The sequence below is a fragment of the Girardinichthys multiradiatus genome, chromosome 9 (genome assembly GCF_021462225.1).
Source record: "Girardinichthys multiradiatus isolate DD_20200921_A chromosome 9, DD_fGirMul_XY1, whole genome shotgun sequence".
NCBI classification, from domain to species: domain Eukaryota; kingdom Metazoa; phylum Chordata; class Actinopteri; order Cyprinodontiformes; family Goodeidae; genus Girardinichthys; species Girardinichthys multiradiatus.
Genome location: NC_061802.1, coordinates 50,104,168 through 50,126,218, shown reverse-complemented (window position 1 = coordinate 50,126,218; position 22,051 = coordinate 50,104,168). Strand labels below are relative to the sequence as shown.

Below are 22,051 nucleotides of genomic sequence, written 5' to 3'. Positions count from 1 at the left end.
TTTCACATTGTCCGCAGCCCAAGATTTGCGCTCTTTGCACCATTGAAACCGACGTTTGGCATTGGCATGAGTGACCAAAGATTTGTCTATAGCAGCCCGGCTGTGTATATTGACCATGTGGAGCTCCCGACGGAACAGTTGAGGTGCACATTTAATTCTGCCATGATTTGGGCAGCCGTGGTTTTATGTTTTTTGGATACAATCCAGGTTAGCACCCGAACATCCCTTTCAGACAGCTTCCTCTTGCGTCCACAGTTAATCCTGTTGGATGTGGTTCGTCCTTGGTGGTATGCTGACATTACCCTGGATACTGTGGTTCTTGATACATCACAAATACTTGCTGTCTTGGTCACAGATGCGCCAGCAAGATGTGCACCAACAATTTGTCCTCTTTTGAACTCTGGTATGTCACCCATAATGTTGTGTGCATTTCAATATTTTGAGCAAAACTGTGCTCTTACCCTGCTAATTGAACCTTCACACTCTGCTCTTACTGGTGCAATGTGCAATCAATGAAGACTGGCTACCAGGCTGGTCCAATTCAGCCATGAAACCTCCCACACTAAAATGACAGGTAAGGTAAGTTTATTTATATAGTGCTTTTCAGCAACGAGACACTCAAAGCGCTGTACATACAATTACAATACAATCACAAAGCAAATAAACACAGATACAGACACAGAAAAACAAATCAAATGATAAAATCAAACAACAGGTAATTTAAAAAAGTTAAATAAAATAAAGACAATAGAATGATGGACAAGAAAATGAAAGGAAAATTGGACTCAAAACGCAACTAATGCCTAGATGGCCCAGTCAAAGGCCACTCTAAACAAATAAGTTTTCTATCTTGATTTAAAGCTACTTAGGCTTTCCGCGCTTTTACAGTTTTCTGGCAGTTTATTCCAGATTAGTGGAGCATGAAAACTAAAAGCTGCTTCTCCATGTTTGGTTCTGGTTTTGGGTACGCAGAGTAGATTTGAGCGAGATGACCTGAGAGGTCTGGCTGGTTGATATACTGACAACAAGCCTGTAATGTATTTTGGTGCTAAGCCATTCAGTGATTTATAGACTAATAGAAATATTTTAAACTCTATTCTCTGAGCTACAGGGAGCCAGTGTAGGGACTTTAGAACTGGGGTGATGTGCTCCACTTTCTTAGTTCTAGTGACGCGGGCAGCAGCGTTCTGGATAAACTGCAGCTGTCTGATCGACTTTTTAGGCAAGCCTGTGAAGACACCGTTGCAGTAATCAATTCTACTACTGCTGTATTAACTGAAGCTGTGTGCTAACTTTTAAACGCTCTTCCTTTGGTCCAAAGATTATTACTTCAGTTTTGTTTTGATTCAGCTGAAGAAAATTTAGGCCCATCCATGCATTGATTTCTTCTAAGCATTTACCCAGCGCTTGAATGGGTTCATGGTCACCTGGTGACATCGTAACGTACAGCTGTGTGTCGTCTGCATAGTTATGATAACTTACGTTGTTCATTAAAATCTGAGTTAGGGGGAGCATGTAGATATTGAATAGGAGGGGCCCTAAGATGGACCCTTGGGGAATGCCATGTGATTTTTGTGCTCTCTGATGTTAAGTTACCTACTGACACAAAAAAGTCCCTGTCCTTCAAGTTGGATTTAAACCAGCTGATCGCTGTACCAGAAAGGCCGACCCAGTTTTCCAGGCGCTCTAATAAAATGGAGTGATCAACAGTGTCAAATGCTGCAATAAAGTCCAATAATACCAGCACCGTGGTTCTTCCACAGTCTACATTTATACGGATGTCATTGAACACCTTGACAAGAGCAGTCTCTGTACTGTGGTGAGCAGGAAGTCTGACTGGAAGACATCGAAGCGGTTGGTCGTTGTTAGGAAGTTGTTTAACTGCTGAAACACAGCTTTTTCAATAATCTTACTGATGAAAAGGAGGTTTGATATAGGCCTGTAGTTCTGTAGTAGCAGCTTGTCCAAGTTGCTCTTTTTCAATAGGTTAATCAGGTTTTCAGGTTTTCAGGGCCTGGAGGAAAACACCTGACAAAAGGGACGTGTTTACTATTTGTGTTAAATCAGATGTTATTACAGGCAAAGCTTTCTTAAGGAAAGCTGTGGGTAAAAGATCGAGACAGCGGTAAGAAGAGCTTAGTTGCTGTACGATTTCTTCTAAGTTTTTGCAGTTTATTTGGGGAAATTGGGAAATTTTGTCAAATCAGTTATAATTGGAGACAACTTTGGTACTGGAGTTGATGTGGATGTGCTGACTGCTCCTCTGATCTTTTGGGTTTTTTCAGTAACGAATTGAGCAAATTCATTGCAGGCCCTGGTAGAGTGGAGTTCAGATGCTACAGTTACAGGAGGGTTTGTTAACCTGTCAACCGTGGCAAATAATACACGAGCATTCTTAATGTTATTACTGATGATCTCAGAAAAGAAAGATTCCCTTGCATTTTTCAGTTGTAGGTTATATCTGTATAGTCTCTCTTTATAGATAATATAGTGAACCTGGAGTCCAGTCTTTCGCCACCTGCGTTCAGCTTTTCGACACTCCTTTTTTTCACTTCTGACTGGTGGAGCACTTCTCCACGGAGACATTTTCTTCCCAGAAACGACTTTCTCTTTAATTGGAGCAATTGAATCAATGATGTCCGAGATTTTAGAATGAAACCTATCTACCAGCTCATCTACAGTGTTACAGGGCAAAGTGGAGGTAGAAGAGTAAATCTGGTTAAAGGTTTCAGCAGCACCGTCCTTAAAGATGCGTTTTCTTATCAAGTCTCTTTGGCAAACTGAGTCATTGCAGATCATGCTTTCAAAAATAACCGAAAAGTGGTCAGATAGAGCAACATCAGTTACAGACACCTTGGAAATGTTTAGACCCTTAGTGATGATCAAGTCCAAAATATGTCCCTGTTTGTGTGTTTGCTGTTTAACATGTTGAGTCAAACCAACATTTCTAAGAGTGTCACATAGATCTATTGGACTTCTGTCTTCAGTATTGTCCATGTGAATGTTGAAGTCTACCACAATAATTAAACAGTCATAATCAACACATATCACAGATAAAAGCTCATTAAAATCACTGATAAAGTTTGTTTTGGACTTAGGAGGCCTGTAAATATTCAAGAACATGGTTCGGACAGGGCTCTTTACCTGGAGAGCCAAATATTCAAAAGAGTCAAATTTGCCCAGAAATACTTTTTTACACTCTAAAACCAAAGTGGCCTCTCCTCCATCTTTTCTTTGCTGTCTGCTCTCACAAAGAAAATTGTAGTTCAGAGGCGTCGCCTCTATCAGAATGGGAGCTTCATTAAATTCATGTAACCATGTTTCTGTTAAAAACAGAACATCACGATCATGGTCAGTAATGAAGTCATTGATTAAAAATGATTTTCCTGACAGAGATCTAATGTTAAATAAAGCCAGTTTATATGACTTAGTTGCTGATATTAACTCTATCTGGTTGTACCTGACAGTTTATGGCTTTTGTTGATTGTTTATTACTGTCTCTTATCCTTTTAGCTTTGTTCTTTCTGTCACGTATAAGCACAGAGATTTTACAACTATCTCCTATTAGGGGCCCAAGTTTTTCCTGGACATGCTCATTTCTGATAGTTACCACTGAGGCCCAGACTGTATCACAGAGAAGTGATTTGAAGGTCCTGATTAGGAGGGGATAGATTAGGAGGTGGTGGAGGTCTGCGGCATTTGGAAGATGTTGGTTTAGTAGCAGGGTCTCGGTCACGGGGGGTGTTGAATGGAGAAGATGTCAGCGCCATTTGGGTTCCGATTTTAAGAGCTCCTTTTATGTTATCAGAATCCAGTAAACCAAAAAGCGGGCTCAGTGGGGAGATGGGAGAGTTCTGTGCGGTCTGGGTCGGGGTCTGGGGAGAGGAGGGTTTACCTGGGGTGTCGGTCTGGGTTTGGGGGGATGGGGGTATAATGGGGGGGTCCACCTCTCCTGTGGATTTCGACGGGGAGACCTTTTGTGATGACCTCTCTTTCTCAGCCAACTGGCTGATTGTTTCTGTTGGAGCTGTTGGAGGCAGCGTTATCATTGTTGTTGATACTCCATGTTCTCTGCTGAAGGTCGAAGCTGCTGGCGGATTATTTACTGAATAGAAGAGATTAGATGTGAGATGTCTGACTCCTGGCTTGTTCAAACAGAAACCATCTTGCTTAAAGAGTTATCTTTTTTCCCAAAAAATATTAAAGTTGTCGATGAAGTTCACAGGTGTGGTGGCACATGTTTTTTTCAACCACTTATTAATCATCAGAAGTCTGAAAAAAATCTCATCTCCACAGAAAATCGGTGCAAAGGGTCCGCTAAGAAACACCTTGATATTGAGACCTCCAACAATATTCAGAAGACGAGTGAAATCCTCCTTCAGTCTTTCTGATTTTTTCTGAGCCACGTCATCCATGGCTCCACAGTGTATAATAAGGTTTTCTAGAGACGGACGCTTTTCTGTGATTGCAAGAATATTCTCTGAGATATCAGAGACCACGTTACTGGTACCAATCATAACTTCTGTGTTTTTCTTGTTGCAGAAGTTTTTAATCCCATCCACAGCTGTGTTGCCCACTATTAGGGTTCTTGGTCTGGTGGGGCGCTTTTTTGCTGGCAATTTAGGAGAAGACTGTTTAGAATGAAGGTTGTTCTCAAACCTTTTATTGTTCTCAGAAGATGGATCATTTTCCTGGTTTTCATTCTGTAGTGGGGCAAATCTGTTTTGGAGTGGAATTCCATTATTTCCAGCGGTCTCACTCCTATCAGTTGTTGTGACAGCAGCTCGGTGTCGAAGTCTCCTTTTCCCAGGGGAAACGGGGACATTTCTCTGTAATTCTGGCCATTCTGATTTATTTAATTGCTGAGATCTTCCAGTGAGTCGTCCACCTTGATTTTTTGGGCATGCCCCTAAAACATGCCAAGGGGGTCTGCCGGTAGGTTTATTCTCAGTGTTCTGATTGCCGGCTGAGTTGTTGAGCTGGCTGTCACTGTTTGGGATCACAGGCAGAGTTGAATCATCGTTGTACCCCATATTCACCTCCACATTCACTTCTAGTCGCTGGATTTTTATCTCAAAAACAGCCAGTTTCTGTAAAAGTTTGTTGAAGTCCACTGTGGTGAAGGGAGGCATTTTGTGCTGATTAGCTGGCATCAACTTGTCCTGCTTTCGAGTTCGATTATAAAAACATAAAAGTCCTTTAAAAAAATATATATAATAATAATAATCCTTGGGAGTCACTGGTAAGAAGTTCTTTTAGTCCAATATTTCTGTAATTTTGGCTAAGAGATAAAAAGTTAGGAGTAAAAGAATGCAAGCAGGGAGCTTAGGAGAAAAGCGTCTGAGCAGGCAGAGGCGGAAGCAGAGCAGGTGTTTCAATTTCATTGTCCAACCCCTGTATATATTATATATAGATATAATATATATCTATATATTATATATAGATATAATATATATATATATATATTATATATATGTATATATATATAAATATATATATATATATATATATATGTATATGTATATAAATATATATATATATATATATATATATATATATATATATGGTTATTTAAGATAGTAAATTAAGAATATAGTGTTTGAAAGTTTAAAAGAGATTAGCTTACCTGTATTTCATTTGTTGAACTGAATGTTTTTAGTTTTATTTCCGAAATGAAAATGAGTGATACTGAAGGGACTGAGTTGTTTATTGTGCAAGATGAAAAGCTACTTTCTGAAGGGTTTGCTGTTAAAAGTAAATGGTTGTGTAAATTAACAGAAAAAGCTCTACTAGCAAAAATCTCTCCTCAAAAAAAGCTGTTAATATTAAGGAAATACTTCTGGAGTTGATGTCCACATATAGTATAGAGTATAGTCACGAGTATACAGAATAGTCACGAGGTCAAAGGTACATTTTCACAATATGAAGGGTTGATAAATAATGCCAAACATAACTGCTTGCTGGATTTGTTGCCTGTTTCTGAAATAGAAAAAAAACAAAGTATGGTCCAAAGCAAAAATGTTGAGTGTTCAAGAGTGTTATCAGTCTGTGTCAAACTATTTGAAAGGTAATAATAATGGTGATGAATTTCAAAGGCTGTGTGAAAATGAGTGATATAAAACCCATAGACAGTGCATCAAACGTGTCATGCAAAACCACAAAATTTAACTACTACACCAAGTCTTCAACTTTACAAGCCCAAGCAGAAGCAAAAAAGGCAGCCTTGATGGTCAAGGAGACAGCGCTGAAAGAAAAACATGAATTGGAAAAAATGGCTCTAAAGGAAAGGCAAAAGTGGGAACAAAGAGAAGAGGAGATCCGCAAAAGAATTGAAAAGGTTGAGCTGGAGGCTGAAATTAAAGCCACAAATGCTGAGCTGGCTGTTTTGGAAGCATACAGTGATGGAATGAATTCTTACGTTTCTAAAGCAAAGGAAAAAGGCATCACATCCACCAAATCAAAATCTATGGAAGCTAATATCACTCCCACAATCAAACAAGACAAAGATACTGTTTCAATCATCCAACCAGAAACAAAGGACTCTTAACTTGCCTGCTACAGTGCCTGGGCAAAATACCAATTTATTCATCCAGTTTCTTCAGAAGCAAAATTACATTTCTGATCTTCTTATTCAACAACAGCATGCTATGCAACTACCACCACGAGACATTCCAATTTTTGATGGAGATCCACTGAAATACAAGGTTTTTACACAAGCATTCAAACACTGTGTGGAGGACAAATGTTTATCAAAAGGTGACTGCCTGTATTTTCTTGAAAGGTACACCGGAGGGCGACCTAGAGAGTTTATACAAAGCTGTCTCCACATGTCACCTGAGATTGGCTCACAAGGCACAATGATTGTTTCATGAACATTTTGGAAATGACATCAGACTAACTAATGCTTATATGCATTAAGTTCTTACCTGACCAATCATGAAGATGGAAAGTACAGCTCTCCTGCAAGACTATGCTTTATTTCTATGTGGTTCAGATGATGCAATTGCAGATTTCACTAAACTCAATTAACTAAATTTGTCAGCAAACATGAAGATAATAATTTGCAAATTGCCATACAAAATGAGTGAACAGTTTAGAAACGTGGTATGTGATATTCAAGAAACACAAAATCGCGGACCAAACTTCAATGATATTGTAAGCTTTGTTGAAAGACAGCTGAAAATAATATCTGATCCAGTATTTGTTGACCTTCACAATGTTGAACGTGTCAAGCCTGTAAAGACTGAAATATTTAAACCAAAACTAAGGCATGACAATTTTGCTGTAAACTTGTGTCATACCAACATCACAGATAAGGACAAAAATGATTGACATTAGAGATAATACATTCAAATGCTTGTTCTGCTCTCAAACTCATTCAGTTAACAGTCGCCAATGATTCGCTGAAAAACAACATAGTGAAAAGATATGTTTTCTTAAAGACAAAAGGAGCCTGTTTCAAGTATTTAAATATGGGTCATTTTTCCAAACAGTGCAGTAAACCATTGACCTGTTTCAAATGTCAGCTTAACAATCCAACTGTGCTACATACTGTCACAAAGGTTGACAAATCAGTCAGCACAAATCCCGAACAACCATGCACAACTGGACAAACGGTCCACAACACATCGCTGTCCTCTCAATCCTGTGTCAGCCATACTGGGGCCGGTGTTTTGTAAAAGGCTCTCTATACTACCAGTTACTGTCAAGTCCAACAAGGGTAGCAAATTTATACAAACATATGCTTTTTTGGACAATGGATCAACATCTACATTTTGTACTGAAAATCTGATGAGAAAACTGAACCTAACTGGAAAGAAAACAAGTTGTTACCACCGCCTCTACTTACCTTTTGAATGATCTAGAGATCTCAAACCTCAATTCAAATGAGTTGTTTGACTTACTTGTTGTGTATATGCAGAAACAGATGCCTGTAAGTACAGCAAATATTACTACAAAAGAAGATATATTAAAGAGTGGCCTTACTTGAGTGATGTTGAGCTCCCAAAAATTGACGCACAAGTTGATCTGTTGATAGGCACGGATGCCTCCAAGTTTCATGAACCCTGGGAGGTTGTGAACAGTCAAGGAGATGGATCTTTTGCCACAAAAACCCTGTTGGGATGGGTTGTTAGTACAAGTGATGTTGGTCAAGACGGAGAGGATGTCAACTGTCACCTCGTCACTGTAAATCGCACATCAGTTCAAACTTTGGAAAATCTTTTGGAAAAACAGTACGAACATGATTTCAAAGACTATTATAAAGACGATAAAGAGGAACTGTCGCAAGAAGATTTGAAGTTCATGGAAATTATGAAACAATCTGTAAAGTTCGAAGATGGACATCATAATCTAAAGTTGCCATTCAGGAATGCAAATGTTAATGTCCCAAATAACAGGTGTGTTGCACAACAACGGCTTATTGGACTAAAATGAAAGATGGAGAAGAATTAATCATTTCATGAAGAATATACTGCATTTATGGAGGATGTATTGAGTAATGGTTTTGCAGAACCTGTTCCAGAGAGTGAACTAAAGCCATCAAAAAACAGTGTTTACTATATTCCACATCATAGTGTATATCACCCACAAAAAGGCAAAATACGAGTTGTATTTTACTGTGGAGCAAAGTGTAAAGGAACCCCTCTGAATGATGAACTTCTGCAATGTCCAAACCTAACAAGCTCACTTATTGGTGTGTTGTTACGATTCCAGCAAGAACCTCTGGCATTTCTGTCCGATATAAAATCAATGTTCTACCAAGTTAAAGTTGCTGAGGAGCACAAAGACTTTCTTTGGTTTCTGTGGTGGCCAGGCGGAGATTTAGCTAAAGAAGTGACTGAGTACAGAATGACAGTACATCTGTTTGGAGTGGATTCTTCTCCTTGCTGTGCATGTCATGCTTTTAAAAAAACAGCTGAAGATCATTGCCAAGAGTTTTCAAGCAACATTGTTGAAACTGTTAATAAGAACTTCTATGTTGATGATTGTTTGAGAAGTTCACCTGCTGTTGAAGAAGCAATACAGGTTGCTAATGGCTTGAGTGATTTGTGCCATAAAGGAGGCTTCCATCTTACTCAATGGGTCAGTAACAACCGAGTAGTTCTTTGAGCTATTTCTGAAAAGGAACATTCCAAAAATGTCAGTGTACTTAATCTACAGAAAAAACCTTAGGGGTACAATGGTGTTTGGAAAATGATAACTTCATCTTCACAATGGATGCCAAAATGAAACTACTTACTCGGCGTGGAATTCTGTCAGTGATCAATTCAGTATACGATCCTCTTGGCTATCTTGCTCCTGCTACATTTCCTGCAAAACTTTGCTACAAGAACTTTGTAGAAGGAATTATGGTTGGGATAACGAATTTCCCTCACAGTTGAAACAACAATCGATAAATGAGTTAGCAGAGTTAGACATCTTATCTGCATTTCAAGCAAACAGATGCTTTAAAACCTCCAGATTTTGGAACAACTGTCAGTGCATAACTTCACCATTTTGCAGATGCCAGCAACAATGACTATGGCACTGTATCATATCTATGATTAAAAAATGGTTCCAGACAAGTTCATGTGTCTTTTCTGCTCAGTAAATCTAGAGTGGCACCACTTAAACCACTTACCATCCCACATTTGGCGCTAACTGCAGCTGTCCTTGCCACACAAATGGACAAGCTTGTCAAAACAGAGTTACAACTCCCGTTGGAAGAGTCATATTTTTGGTCTGACAGTTGTACAGTGCTTAAGTACATAAATATTTGTGGCAAATAGAATTGCAACCATTCGAAAGTCATCCAATCCTCAACAATGGCATTGCATTTTGACAAAAGTGAACCCTGCGGATATCCCTTCTCGAGATATTTTGTTATAAAAGCTCTTAAACACAAAGACATGGTTAGCTGTACCAGACTTCTTGTGGAGACTTGGCAAAAGAACAAAGTCAACTTTGAAGAGGTGGAAATTAACCACCCAGAAATTCAACTCGAGGTCTTCACTTGTTCAACTTTTATGGAAAACGATCCAACTAATAAACTTAGTCATTTCTCAGATTGGAGAAAACTAAAAACTTCAATAGCTTGGATCATGAAGATAAGAGAAATCCTATATAAACTCAGTCAAGTACAAAAGAGTCCTGTACTGAGTAATCCTCAATCTGTTGAACAGAAACGACACAAAGAAAACAGTTGAAGATTTGTCTAAAGCAGAAAATGCAATTGTTGTTTTTTCACAAAGAAATCAATTTTCAAATGAAATATTGTGAGTCAGTACTTTTGTGGTATCATACATAAAATGTTTAAATATTTATATTTAAAAAATATGAGTCGGATATGTTTTGTTTAAATGTAACATTTTGATTTGATATGGTTAAAACATCATGTGGCTCCACTTATGTGTATATGTAATGTCCAAGCCATGTACAATTAGGGGCTGGAATGGTGGAGCCATTAGGAGGCGCTCAGGGAGCTACTCAAATGTATTGATAAGGTGTGTCAATTAAGCGCAGCTGTGGCGCAAATGAGAACATGGTTTTGACCGTGCCTGTGGGAACTAAGGACTTTTGTGTATGTATCACTTCATATCCACCCAGCAAACAATAAATGGATTGGCGTATCCGTGTTGGGACCCACAGCCAGGGATTTCAACATTAAACTCCGGTACGGACATTTCTGGAATTTTCAAAATAAAGTGCATTAACCTTCTTCCGGCACAGCCAGGAAACGGGATAACTGCGGACTTCCTGTGATGCCACTACCCAAATAAAAGCACAGCTGTTGCTACATCCGCCCTCTTTCCACACGGCCTTCGAGAAGGACCGGTCCGGGGAGGCCCACGCGCTGATGTCTTTTGCTGGCAAAAAGACATAAACTCTTCAAACTGGATCCAAGGAAGCCATACGATCATCGATCATATGCAAAGTTAAGTACGGATGAAATACTGTCTGTGTATCCGGTATTTTCATTCATGAACGAGGGTAATTAAGGTACAAGCATTGCTTGACTGTCTCTCCGAGCCCCCACAGATGCAAATGGTGTTCGAGAGAAGCCCCTGCAAAGACGCGGTCTCCCAGCCTGGAAGGAAGACAGCAGAGACCGCAGCGGACAGGACAAGCCGCCCAGCTACAGCTCCGGAGCTAACCCTTTTGTTCACAGAGCGAATGCACCTTCAACCCCCGAGGTTAGCGGAAAGCTAACCGCTTGTTGACTGTGGACGTTTTTTCAAGCTTCGCCCCTTGGACAACGTTTCCTCACCATGGTTCATGAGGTTAGGTGTTTTGGGCAGAGACAGATTTAGGATGAAATGATCTAAACGTTTTTCATTTTATGAAGTTTGTGTGAAACTCGGCTATCGTAGTGCTAGCAGGCTATCTGTAGCACACCTGCCGTTTTGTGTTCTTTGTATGTTTTAAGGTTAAGATAAACTTTATTTAAAGGGTGATTTTAAACAGAACATTGCTCATAATGCGCTTATGCATTTTAATCCTTTATTAACCCTGGTATTTTAAAGGTATGTGTTGATTCTGGTGCCAAGCTATCTGCTTCTTTGTTAGCTTAACTGCTAACCGGTAAGAACACGTGCTTGCTACTAAAGAGTATTCAACAGAAAGGTTGTTGGTTTTCAAGCTAGTGAATAATAGTTCCTAAACATCATTTACTAAATTTGATAACTAAGTAAGCACCATTAAGCCCCATTTCTCCAGAAAGATTTGGCTCTTTTCCAAAATACTCCCTTAATAATATTTCTTCGAATATTATTTCAATAACTAAAGGCAGCTAATTAGACACCGTTGAGAAATGGTCATCCAGAAGGTTGGTTTTATTCAGCAAATCATTATTTAAAATATTATTTTATGAAAATAATATTTTATCTGATCTTGCATTGTGAAGGGTTGTCTAAACGCTTGCTGATTATTGCCTAAGTTAGTTCCAAGACTAACTTAACTTCACTTCCAGATTCTTCAAGATAATCCTTGGTTCTCAAACATTGTTAGGTATTATTTAGTCAACTCAGAGGTAAGAACGATACAGTCAGAGTTACTTGCAGCAAGGGTAGCCCACTTTGCAGTGCAACTACAAAGTTTTGACACCCTATCTCTTTATTTATATACACAATTCAACAGACAGTTCAGACAGGGTGTATGTGTGTGAGACAGAAAGGAGGCTGGTTCTCACGGAGATAACAATAATTCACACACACAGGGAGGAAGGCATAGTGCAGGTGCCTTGCAACACAAAGTTTTTACATGAGTGATAACAAGTTTTTGCACCCATCCAACAAACATAAACATTGCATGGTAATGTTGCAATCACTCTTTTTGGTCATGATTTCCAATAATCTTTAATCAACTTGTTTATATTGTACATAGCCCATTAGTCTTCGTTATTCTTTAATTCTGCTTGGTAGTTTAGTTGGATTGTTTTAGCATAGTAAAGAGTTTGTTGATTGAAAAATGTTTGACTTTGAGTTGACTTATTTTTGTTAATAAATTATTGTACTTTAAGAAATTGTGTGAATTCATTCCATGTGTGTGCAGAGTTTATGCTGTTCAATAATGTCAGAGCTCGTCTCACACCTTTCTATTTTGTCCTAATACCATCGCCTTACTGGGCTGGTATTCACAGGACAACCCTTAACAGACCGAAATATTATTTATTAAAATATTAATATTAAATATTAAATAATATTCTCAGATTCATAATTACAACATCCACCTAGACTTCAACAAGCACCGCTCTCCATTTTCTAACAGCAACCTACAACAGGTGCATGCATAAGACCAGAAAAAGCGCCACTTGTCTTACAATATTTACATTTAACTAGCATAAGCATTTTAGCTAATTTCAGCTTTTACACCGCTTTTTGCATACTAAAACTCATGCTAGTGATTGCCAATATGATAATGTTAGCATTTAGCTTGTCTCTTTCTATCCTTTCTGGTTCTGTGCATCTTTTTCTTGTCTCTCTTTTTCTCCTTTCTGCCTCTATCTTTCCCATTTCTCTCTTTCTATTCTTTTTGTTTCTTTCCCTCCTTTTTCTGTCTATCCTTTCTGTTTCTTTCTCATCTTTCTCTTCTCTCTCTCTTTTCTGCTTTTTTCTCCTCTCCTCTCTTTCACTTCTTTCTGGCTTTTTCTTGTGTTCTGAAGCAGTGTTGATAATTTTTACTTTGTCAAATTTATTCAGCATATTCTGCTTCATTCATTCAGCATTCACATTTTCTGCTTTGTTTTATCCTTTTTCTCTTCTTTCTGCCTCCTTCTATTTCAAGTGCTCCTCTGCTAATTGTTGCTGGTTTTTACTTTTTCAAATTTTTCCACATCTTCTGCTTCGTTTATTCAGCACTTACATTTTCTGCTTCTTTTTCTCCTTTCTGCCTCTTTCTGTTTCATGAGTTCAAATTTTTACTTTTTCTCATCAAAACTATGAATTAACACGTGGAATTATATACTAAACAAAACATGTGAAACAACTGAAAATATGTCTTATATTCTAGGTTCTTCAAAGTAGCCACCTTTTGCTTTGATTACTGCTCCGCACACTCTTGGTATTCTGTTAATGAGCTTCAAGAGGTAGTCATCTGAAATGGTTTTCACTTCACAGGTGTGCAGGAGGATATAGTATACAGCTGATAGTCCTACTGAATAGACTGTTAGAATTTGTATTATGGCAAGAAAAAAGCAGCCAAGTAAAGAAAAACGAGTGGCCATCATTACTTTAAGAAATGAAGGTCAGTCAGTCCGAACAATTGGGAAAACTTTTAAAGTGTCCCCAAGTGCAGTCGCAAAAACCATCAAGCGCTAAAATAGCTGCTAGGAAACCACTGCAGAAGAGACTTGTTTGGGCTAAAGAGCACAAGGAATGGACATTAGACCAGTGGAAATCTGTGCTTTGGTCCAAGTTTGAGATCTTTGGTTCCAAACACCGTGTCTTTTTGCGGCGCAGAAGAGGTGAACGGATAGACTCTACATGCCTGGTTCCCACCGTGAAGCATGGAGGAGGAGGTCTGATGGTGTGGGGGTGCTTTGCTGGTGACACTGTTAGGGATTTATTCAAAATTTAAGGCATACTCAACCACCATGGCTACCACAGCATCTTGCAATCCATCCGGTTTGCGTTTAGTTGGACCATCATTTATTTTTCAACAGGACAATGACCCCAAACACATCTCCAGTCTGTGTAAGGGCTATTTGACCAAGAAGGAGAGTGATTGGGTGCTGCGCCAGATGACCTGGCCTCCACAGTCACTGGACTTGAACCAAATCGAGTTGGTTTGGGGTGAGCTGGACCGCAGAGTGATGGCAAAAGGTCCAACAAGTGCTAAGCATCTCTGGGAACTCCTTCAAGACTATTGGAAAACCATTTCAGGTGACTACCTCTTGAAGCTCATAAACATAATGCCAAGAGTGTGCGGAGCAGTAATCAAAGCAAAAGGTGGCTACTTTGAAGAACCTAGAATATAAGACATATTTTCAGTTGTTTCACACTTTTTTGTGCAGTATATATTTCCACGTGTGTTAATTCATAGTTTTGATGCCTTCAGTGTGAAGCTACAATATTCATAGTCATGAAAATAAAGACAACTCTTTGTATGAGAAGGTGTGTCCAAACCTTTGGTCTGTACTGTAGGTACCCTTTATACATTCCACACAAATCTCAGTCAACTATTATGCAATGAAAGAAAAACATTTAATCCAATTAAGGATTGTGCACAAGTAATATCAGCATTATGACATAGCCTTGGACATTAAAGCTTTTCAGCAGAAATTCGACTTCTGTGAAGGCGAAAGGGCAGGGGAAAGGTTCCTACATGATCCAAATGTGATCATGTAGTGTCGAATCCATGTTAGACTCATACAACTAGCATAAGTTCTTCTTGACTTTGAGACACAAAATGCTAAATACAGAGGTTGGACAATGAAACTGAAACACCTGGTTTTAGACCACAATAATTTATTAGTATGATGTAGGGCCTCCTTTTGCGGCCAATACAGCGTCAATTCGTTTTGGGAATGACATATACAAGTCCTGCACAGTGGTCAGAGGGATTTTAAGCCATTCTTCTTGCAGGATAGTGGCCAGGTCACTACGTGATACAGGTGGAGGAAAACGTTTCCTGACTCACTCCTCCAAAACACCCCAAAGTGGCTCAATAATATTTAGATCTGGTGACTCTGCAGGCCATGGGAGATGTTCAATTTCACTTTCATGTTCATCAAACCAATCTTTCACCAGTCTTGCTGTGTATATAGTCCTTGGCAGTGACGCGCCCATCTAGCACAAGTATTGGGCCAAGGGAATGCCATGATATGTCAGCCCAAACCATCACTGATCCACCCCCATGCTTCACTCTGGGCATGCAACAGTCTGGGTGATATGCTTCTTTGGGGCTTCTCCACACCGTAACTCTCCTGGATGTGGGGAAAACAGTAAAGGTGGACTCATCAGAGAACAATACATGTTTCACATTGTCCACAGCCCAAGATTTGCGCTCCTTGCACCATTGAAACCGACGTTTGGCATTGGCATGAGTGACCAAAGGTTTGGCTATAGCAGCCCGGCCGTGTATATTGACCCTGTGGAGCTCCAGATGGACAGTTCTGGTGGAAACAGGAGAGTTGAGGTGCACATTTAATTCTGCCGTGATTTGGACAGTCGTGGTTTTATGTTTTTTTGGATACAATCCGGGTTAGCACCCGAACATCCCTTTCAGACAGCTTCCTCTTGCATCCACAGTTAATCCTGTTGGATGTGGTTCGTCCTTCTTGGTGGTATGCTGACATTACCCTGGATACCGTGGCTCTTGATACATCACAAAGACTTGCTGTCTTGGTCACAGATGCACCAGCAAGACGTGCACCAACAATTTGTCCTCTTTTGAACTCTGGTATGTCACCATTAATGTTGTGTGCATTTCAATATTTTGAGCAAAACTGTGCTCTTACCCTGCTAATTGAACCTTCACACTCTGCTCTTACTGGTGCAATGTGCAATCAATGAAGACTGACTACCAGGCTGGTCCAATTTAGCCATGAAACCTCCCATACTAAAATGACAGGTGTTTCAGTTTTATTGTCCAACCCCTGTATGTCTGTCTCCTTCTCTAACCCCAACGATTACATTCACCTGCTCCTTCCCAGCCTGCTCCTAATCAGACCTCACCCGCTTTATCTTCGCACCTGGCTTATTAAGGAGCATGGCAACAGACAAACACCGCCAGATTATCGAAAGCCTTAGCATGAGTAGTGTCCAGCTTTCCTTCCATCTCTGCCTACCTGTTCTGATATCGTTTTTGCCTCTCGTATTTCTCTGCCCTGCCCTGCCTTGCCCATATCGGATACCTTACCGGCTTTTGCTTTCTGGACATCGACCTTGTTTTTGCCTTCAAACCATCTCTCCCTGCCTAATCCCTGGATCCGTGTGCCTGAATCTGCCTCCCCGTACATGACTTCGTTCCTGTCCCCTGAACACTGCAACCTGCTAATTCACTGGGTTTGTAAACCTGAGAATCTGTGGAATGTTTCCCAGCTGTTGCTCCGCCAATACTCCAAAGAGCCAAAAATCAGCTTCCTGGTTCCCTTACGGATTCTGAGAAGGGTACTGGCTTTTTCTTTGAGAAAAATATTATTCTCAGTTCTCCATCTGTCTGCCTTCAGAAGTTCCTGAGTTGGCCGCTAAGGGTTTCCTGCTGATCGGCATCCGGAACTTTTAATAAATTTTTAATCTGATCTGTTGTGTCCAGCTGAAATTTTGGGTCCTCAGATACCTGTTACACAATAGCCAATACAGGTCCTTCTCAAAATATTAGCATATTGTGTTAAAGTTCATTATTTTCCATAATGTCATGATGAAAATTTAACATTGATATATTTTAGATTCATTGCACACTAACTGAAATATTTCAGGTCTTTTATTGTCTTAATACGGATGATTTTGGCATACAGCTCATGAAAACCCAAAATTCCTATCTCACAAAATTAGCATATCATTAAAAGGGTCTCTAAACGAGCTATGAACCTAATCATCTGAATCAACGAGTTAACTCTAAACACCTGCAAAAGATTCCTGAGGCCTTTAAATCTCCCAGCCTGGTTCATCACTCAAAACCCCAATCATGGGTAAGACTGCCGACCTGACTGCTGTCCAGAAGGCCACTATTGACACCCTCAAGCAAGAAGGTAAGACACAGAAATAACGAATAGGCTGTTCCCAGAGTGCTGTATCAAGGCACCTCAGTGGGAAGTCTGTGGCAAGGAAAAAGTGTGGCAGAAAACGCTGCACAACGAGAAGAGGTGACCGGACCCTGAGGAAGATTGTGGAGAAGGGCCGATTCCAGACCTTGGGGGACCTGCGGAAGCAGTGGACTGAGTGTGGAGTAGAAACATCCAGAGCCACCGTGCACAGGCGTGTGCAGGAAATGGGCTACAGGTGCCGCATTCCCCTGACCTGGGCTACAGAGAAGCAGCACTGGACTGTTTCTCAGTGGTCCAAAGTACTTTTTTCAGATGAAAGCAAATTCTGCATGTCATTCGGAAATCAAGGTGCCAGAGTCTGGAGGAAGACTGGGGAGAAGGAAATGCCAAAATGCCAGAAGTCCAGTGTCAAGTACCCACAGTCAGTGATGGTCTGGGGTGCCGTGTCAGCTGCTGGTGTTGGTCCACTGTGTTTTATCAAGGGTAGGGTCAATGCAGCTAGCTATCAGGAGATTTTGGAGCACTTCATGCTTCCATCTGCTGAAAAGCTTTATGGAGATGAAGATTTCGTTTTTCAGCACGACCTGGCACCTGCTCACAGTGCCAAAACCACTGGTAAATGGTTTACTGACCATGGTATCACTGTGCTCAATTGGCCTGCCAACTCTCCTGACCTGAACCCCATAGAGAATCTGTGGGATATTGTGAAGAGAACGTTGAGAGACTCAAGACCCAACACTCTGGATGAGCTAAAGGCCGCTATCGAAGCATCCTGGGCCTCCATAAGACCTCAGCAGTGCCACAGGCTGATTGCCTCCATGCCACGCCGCATTGAAGCAGTCATTTCTGCAAATGGATTCCCGACCAAGTATTGAGTGCATAACTGTACATGATTATTTGAAGGTTGACGTTTTTTGTATTAAAAACACTTTTCTTTTATTGGTCGGATGAAATATGCTAATTTTGTGAGATAGGAATTTTGGGTTTTCATGAGCTGTATGCCAAAATCATCCGTATTAAGACAATAAAAGACCTGAAATATTTCAGTTAGTGTGCAATGAATCTAAAATATATGAATGTAAAATTTCCATCATGACATTATGGAAAATAATGAACTTTATCACAATATGCTAATATTTTGAGAAGGACCTGTATATTGTATTGACCAATAAGAAGCATCACGTTGCCTGAATAAAATATCTGGTCAAATAAAAAACATAGACAAAAAATACAAATCCAAAGTTCATATAATTGATGTCTGAGCTAAATGTAATTATGTGTAGTGTTATTTATTGTTGGGGGTATATTCAAACTCTAATTTATTTTATTCTGAAAACCTCTTTCAATTGCACGCAGTTAAATAGGACAAGATAAGGTAAAAATGTTAAAGACAAAACACAACGGAAAACCACAGGTACATTATAAGAAGGAGATAACCAAATGGAACACTATTAATTCAATTCAGTTTATTTATATAGCGCCAATTCACAACACATGTGGTCTCAAGGCACTTCACAAAAGTCAGGTTCATACATTCCAATTAATCCTAACCATTGAACAGTGCAGTCAGATTCAGTTATTTATTCAAATTGGATAAAAAAGTTTTTCTATCTAAGGAAACCCAGCAGATTGCATCCAGTCAGTGACTTGCAGCATTCACTCCTCCTGGATGAGCATGTAGAGACAGTGGACAGTCACTGGCGTTTACTTTGCAGCAATCCCTCATACTGAGCATGCATGTAAAAGAAACATTTTACAACACTGTCTTTTGTTCTGCACTGAGCATGTGTGACATTAGTGCAGTTCTTACTATTAAACACTTTGAGAGGAAAGTTGTGGTGTTTAAAATATAGCATAGAGCCTCATCCTGGACCTTGCCAGTAAATAAAATAGTTAACTAATCAATAGTCCACCTGTGATTAACTATGATTTATTTCTTAATTATACTGCATCTTTAAACCCAGGCCAGTATGTTTAGAATCAGCACAGAAAATATGAACCAGAACAGGGAAGTGTACTTTTGACTACGTCTTACTGGAACCAGGAGATATTTTCCTGGTTTATTGAGCAACACTTTTTCTGTCTACATGTAGAACTGGACTATAGGACTGGCTGCAGCAATGAGATCAATGTGTTGATCTGAAGAACTTTTATTGTGTTCAGCTATGTTAGGAATAAATGCTTTTATTTTGACTGAAGTAAAGGACCAGATATTTTCACATTATGATGGAAATCCAGCTAGAAACTCACAGAGAGGGTTGCTACTGTTTTCTATTACAGACAGATCATTTAACTTCACCTGTAGCTCAGGTGAAAGTCCCTCTACTCTGTTCTTCATCAGGACCCTGATGATGCTCATTAGAGTGAACGTCCACCTCATGTCTTGCTGGTGAATACGTGATTAGCAGTTACTTACAAATGAGCCCTGTTCGAGGTTGTAACTTTTAAGGTAATAAAGGAGGCAGGTCAATGGCCCTCGAGTGAACTGCTGTTCTGGACCTCTCCATTTTTTGTCTTCTCATTGTCAGGGTTAGGTGGAGTGGGAGGTAATTATATGGAACACAATTGGAAAAAAAACAAAAACTGAAACTGATTGTTTTTAAATAAAAATGTGAAGAACAATACCATTTTGTGGCTGCATCTTTTTAATACTTCTAAATTTCTTCTATCAAGAGTCCGGGGCTATACAGAAAACATCCGCAGGTCTAGCGACACGCCTGGCTGCAACCATTGTGAGTTACGCCAAGCAACAAAGTGAACTATGGAAGTAAATGTGTCCCAATATTCAAATTAAATGTATAAATATGATGCTTTTTCATATTCAAAATTAAGCTTCATTTTTTGACTCAAAAATACAATTAAAAATAAATCATTCAAAATACATTTTATTTTTCTTCTCCAAGACTGCTAAATTAGTAAATTAATTAAATGATAAATAAAATAACGTTTAACATTACATGTCTCAGCAAAAAGTGACCAAAATTCATTTTGAAATGTCAAATTTGAAAATTAAAATGTATTAACAGAAATGCTTTTTCATTTTAAAGTCATAGCTGCATTTTTTGACTCATAAATGAAATTGCTAATAGATCTTTCAAACTGCTTTTTTCTTTTCTTTTTCAAGACTACACAACTAAAGAAATAACTAAGAGGAAAATGCTTTTTCGTTTTCATTCCCCCGCCCGCAAAAAGCATTCCATAAATCAATTTGACTTCGCAATTCCAAGTAGCGCAGGAGAGTGACGTCAATAGCAACTCTTCTTCTCCTTGTTCCCCGTTGGTTCCTCCTGTTATCTTCCTGCGTCTCCTGTTCCGTGTCGTCTTGTAAGTCATGTGTCAATTTTTTTTCAAAGAAGAAGTGGGAGTGGTGTGCTAGTGGTTAGGACAGGAGGTTTGTGTTCCAGAGGGGACACAAGGGGCCAGGTTCGTATCCCACAGATTGCCACTCTGGGTCCCTGAGCAAGAGCCTTAGCATCTCTTTGAATAATAGCAATGATAGTTTTTTTTTGCTGAATGGGATCATTGTCTGCAAATGTTATATTGACAGTCGCAAACATGGGGTTTTAAAACATACGTTTATTAGGATCCACATATGTCTCCTTTTAAAATACCCTATGTTCACTAAAATCAAATATGCATGGAAACAAATATCATTTAAGAATATCATTCAGTCAGTAAGCCCTAATTTGCACCTTTTTGCTATTGTTATCAGCTTTTGTTTTAAAAAATAAAATGAAAACTTCAGCCTTGTGCTCTCCGTGGGCTTGGAACCCAGTTCCGTGGAGGATTTAATAGTGCACACTGTAATGAAGAATTAAATCAGACCCATCGAGTGGTTCCAGTAGGAGGCGTGTCACTGGGCGACGAAGGAGGAGAGCAGTACCGCAGCAACAGCAGGGAAGATGGCAGCTCTCACATCTCTTACCCAGGTAACGAGGCAGCAGTTTTCTTATCAGCCACAACTCATGGCAATAAATAGCGATATTGTGAGACCGAATCTTCCATAGATAAAATATTAGCATAAGTCGGGTTTGAGAAACAAATCCTGGCAGCATTCGTAAAAGGCAGAGCAACTAGGCCTGTTGCTTTACCGTTAGGTAGCGGATTGATTAGCATCCACTGACACCATGTAGACGTTCTGCTGTTTACGTAACTACGACATATGGTTCTATGAAGGTATTGGTTGCGCATGTAAGAACAGGACACCATAGACCCCATTTACAAAGCCAGCCCCAAGCTGAAGAGCTGAATCTGTTCTATTGATGACTCCTAGCTAGGTTAAAAGGATGGAGAAGCATGCCAGAAAAGGGTTCAAAATTGTGATACTGATTTGAGCTGACTCGTTTCATACCTTTTATGCTGACGTAGCTTAAAAGAAATGTGTTAACAGTGATTAGATTGAATGGTTGTGTCGTCTTGATAATTGAATGTATGAATCGGTTAAACTTGCTAGCTGCATGGCAGCTCTATCTGCGCCTACACATAAATAACAAAAAACAAAGAATATCTTCACAGCAGCAAAATGGACTGAGAAACACATAATCCATGTACATTTTATCAGCTAAACAACAGAAACCAGTAAAGGTGTTTGGAACATAAATAAAAAATTAACATGCGAAGTCATTCTGGATTATGCCTTTTGATCACATGGATTAAAATTAAGTAGCACTACTACGCCTTTCCTTGAAATTGTTAATGGGTTGGTAAAAGTTGAAAGTGACTGCAATGTTCAGTGACAACAGCTGCTAAAACCGGCATATGATAATTAGAACTGCATATACCTTTCTATGGAAGCAAATTGTTACCATATTTCAAATGAAAAATCATTTTCAGAAATGCTTTTTCATTTTATGAATGTGGCTGCAT

The 22,051-nt window shown here is 39.5% G+C and overlaps 1 protein-coding gene across 5 annotated transcripts in view; it reads left to right on the top strand.

Annotated features, from left to right (window-relative positions):
• The first annotated feature begins 20,897 nt into the window (after positions 1 to 20,897).
• Positions 20,898 to 22,051, top strand: part of eps15l1a (epidermal growth factor receptor pathway substrate 15-like 1a) — a 305,470-nt gene continuing 304,316 nt past the window's right edge. For 4 of the 5 annotated variants that reach the window (XM_047373747.1, XM_047373746.1, XM_047373743.1 and 1 more), the window contains exon 1: positions 20,898 to 21,114. In XM_047373747.1, the coding sequence (XP_047229703.1) occupies positions 21,088 to 21,114 (27 nt within the window). In that variant the 5' untranslated portion in view covers positions 20,898 to 21,087. The remainder of the gene's footprint in view (positions 21,115 to 22,051) is intronic. The other variant, XM_047373755.1, reaches the window with a different exon arrangement.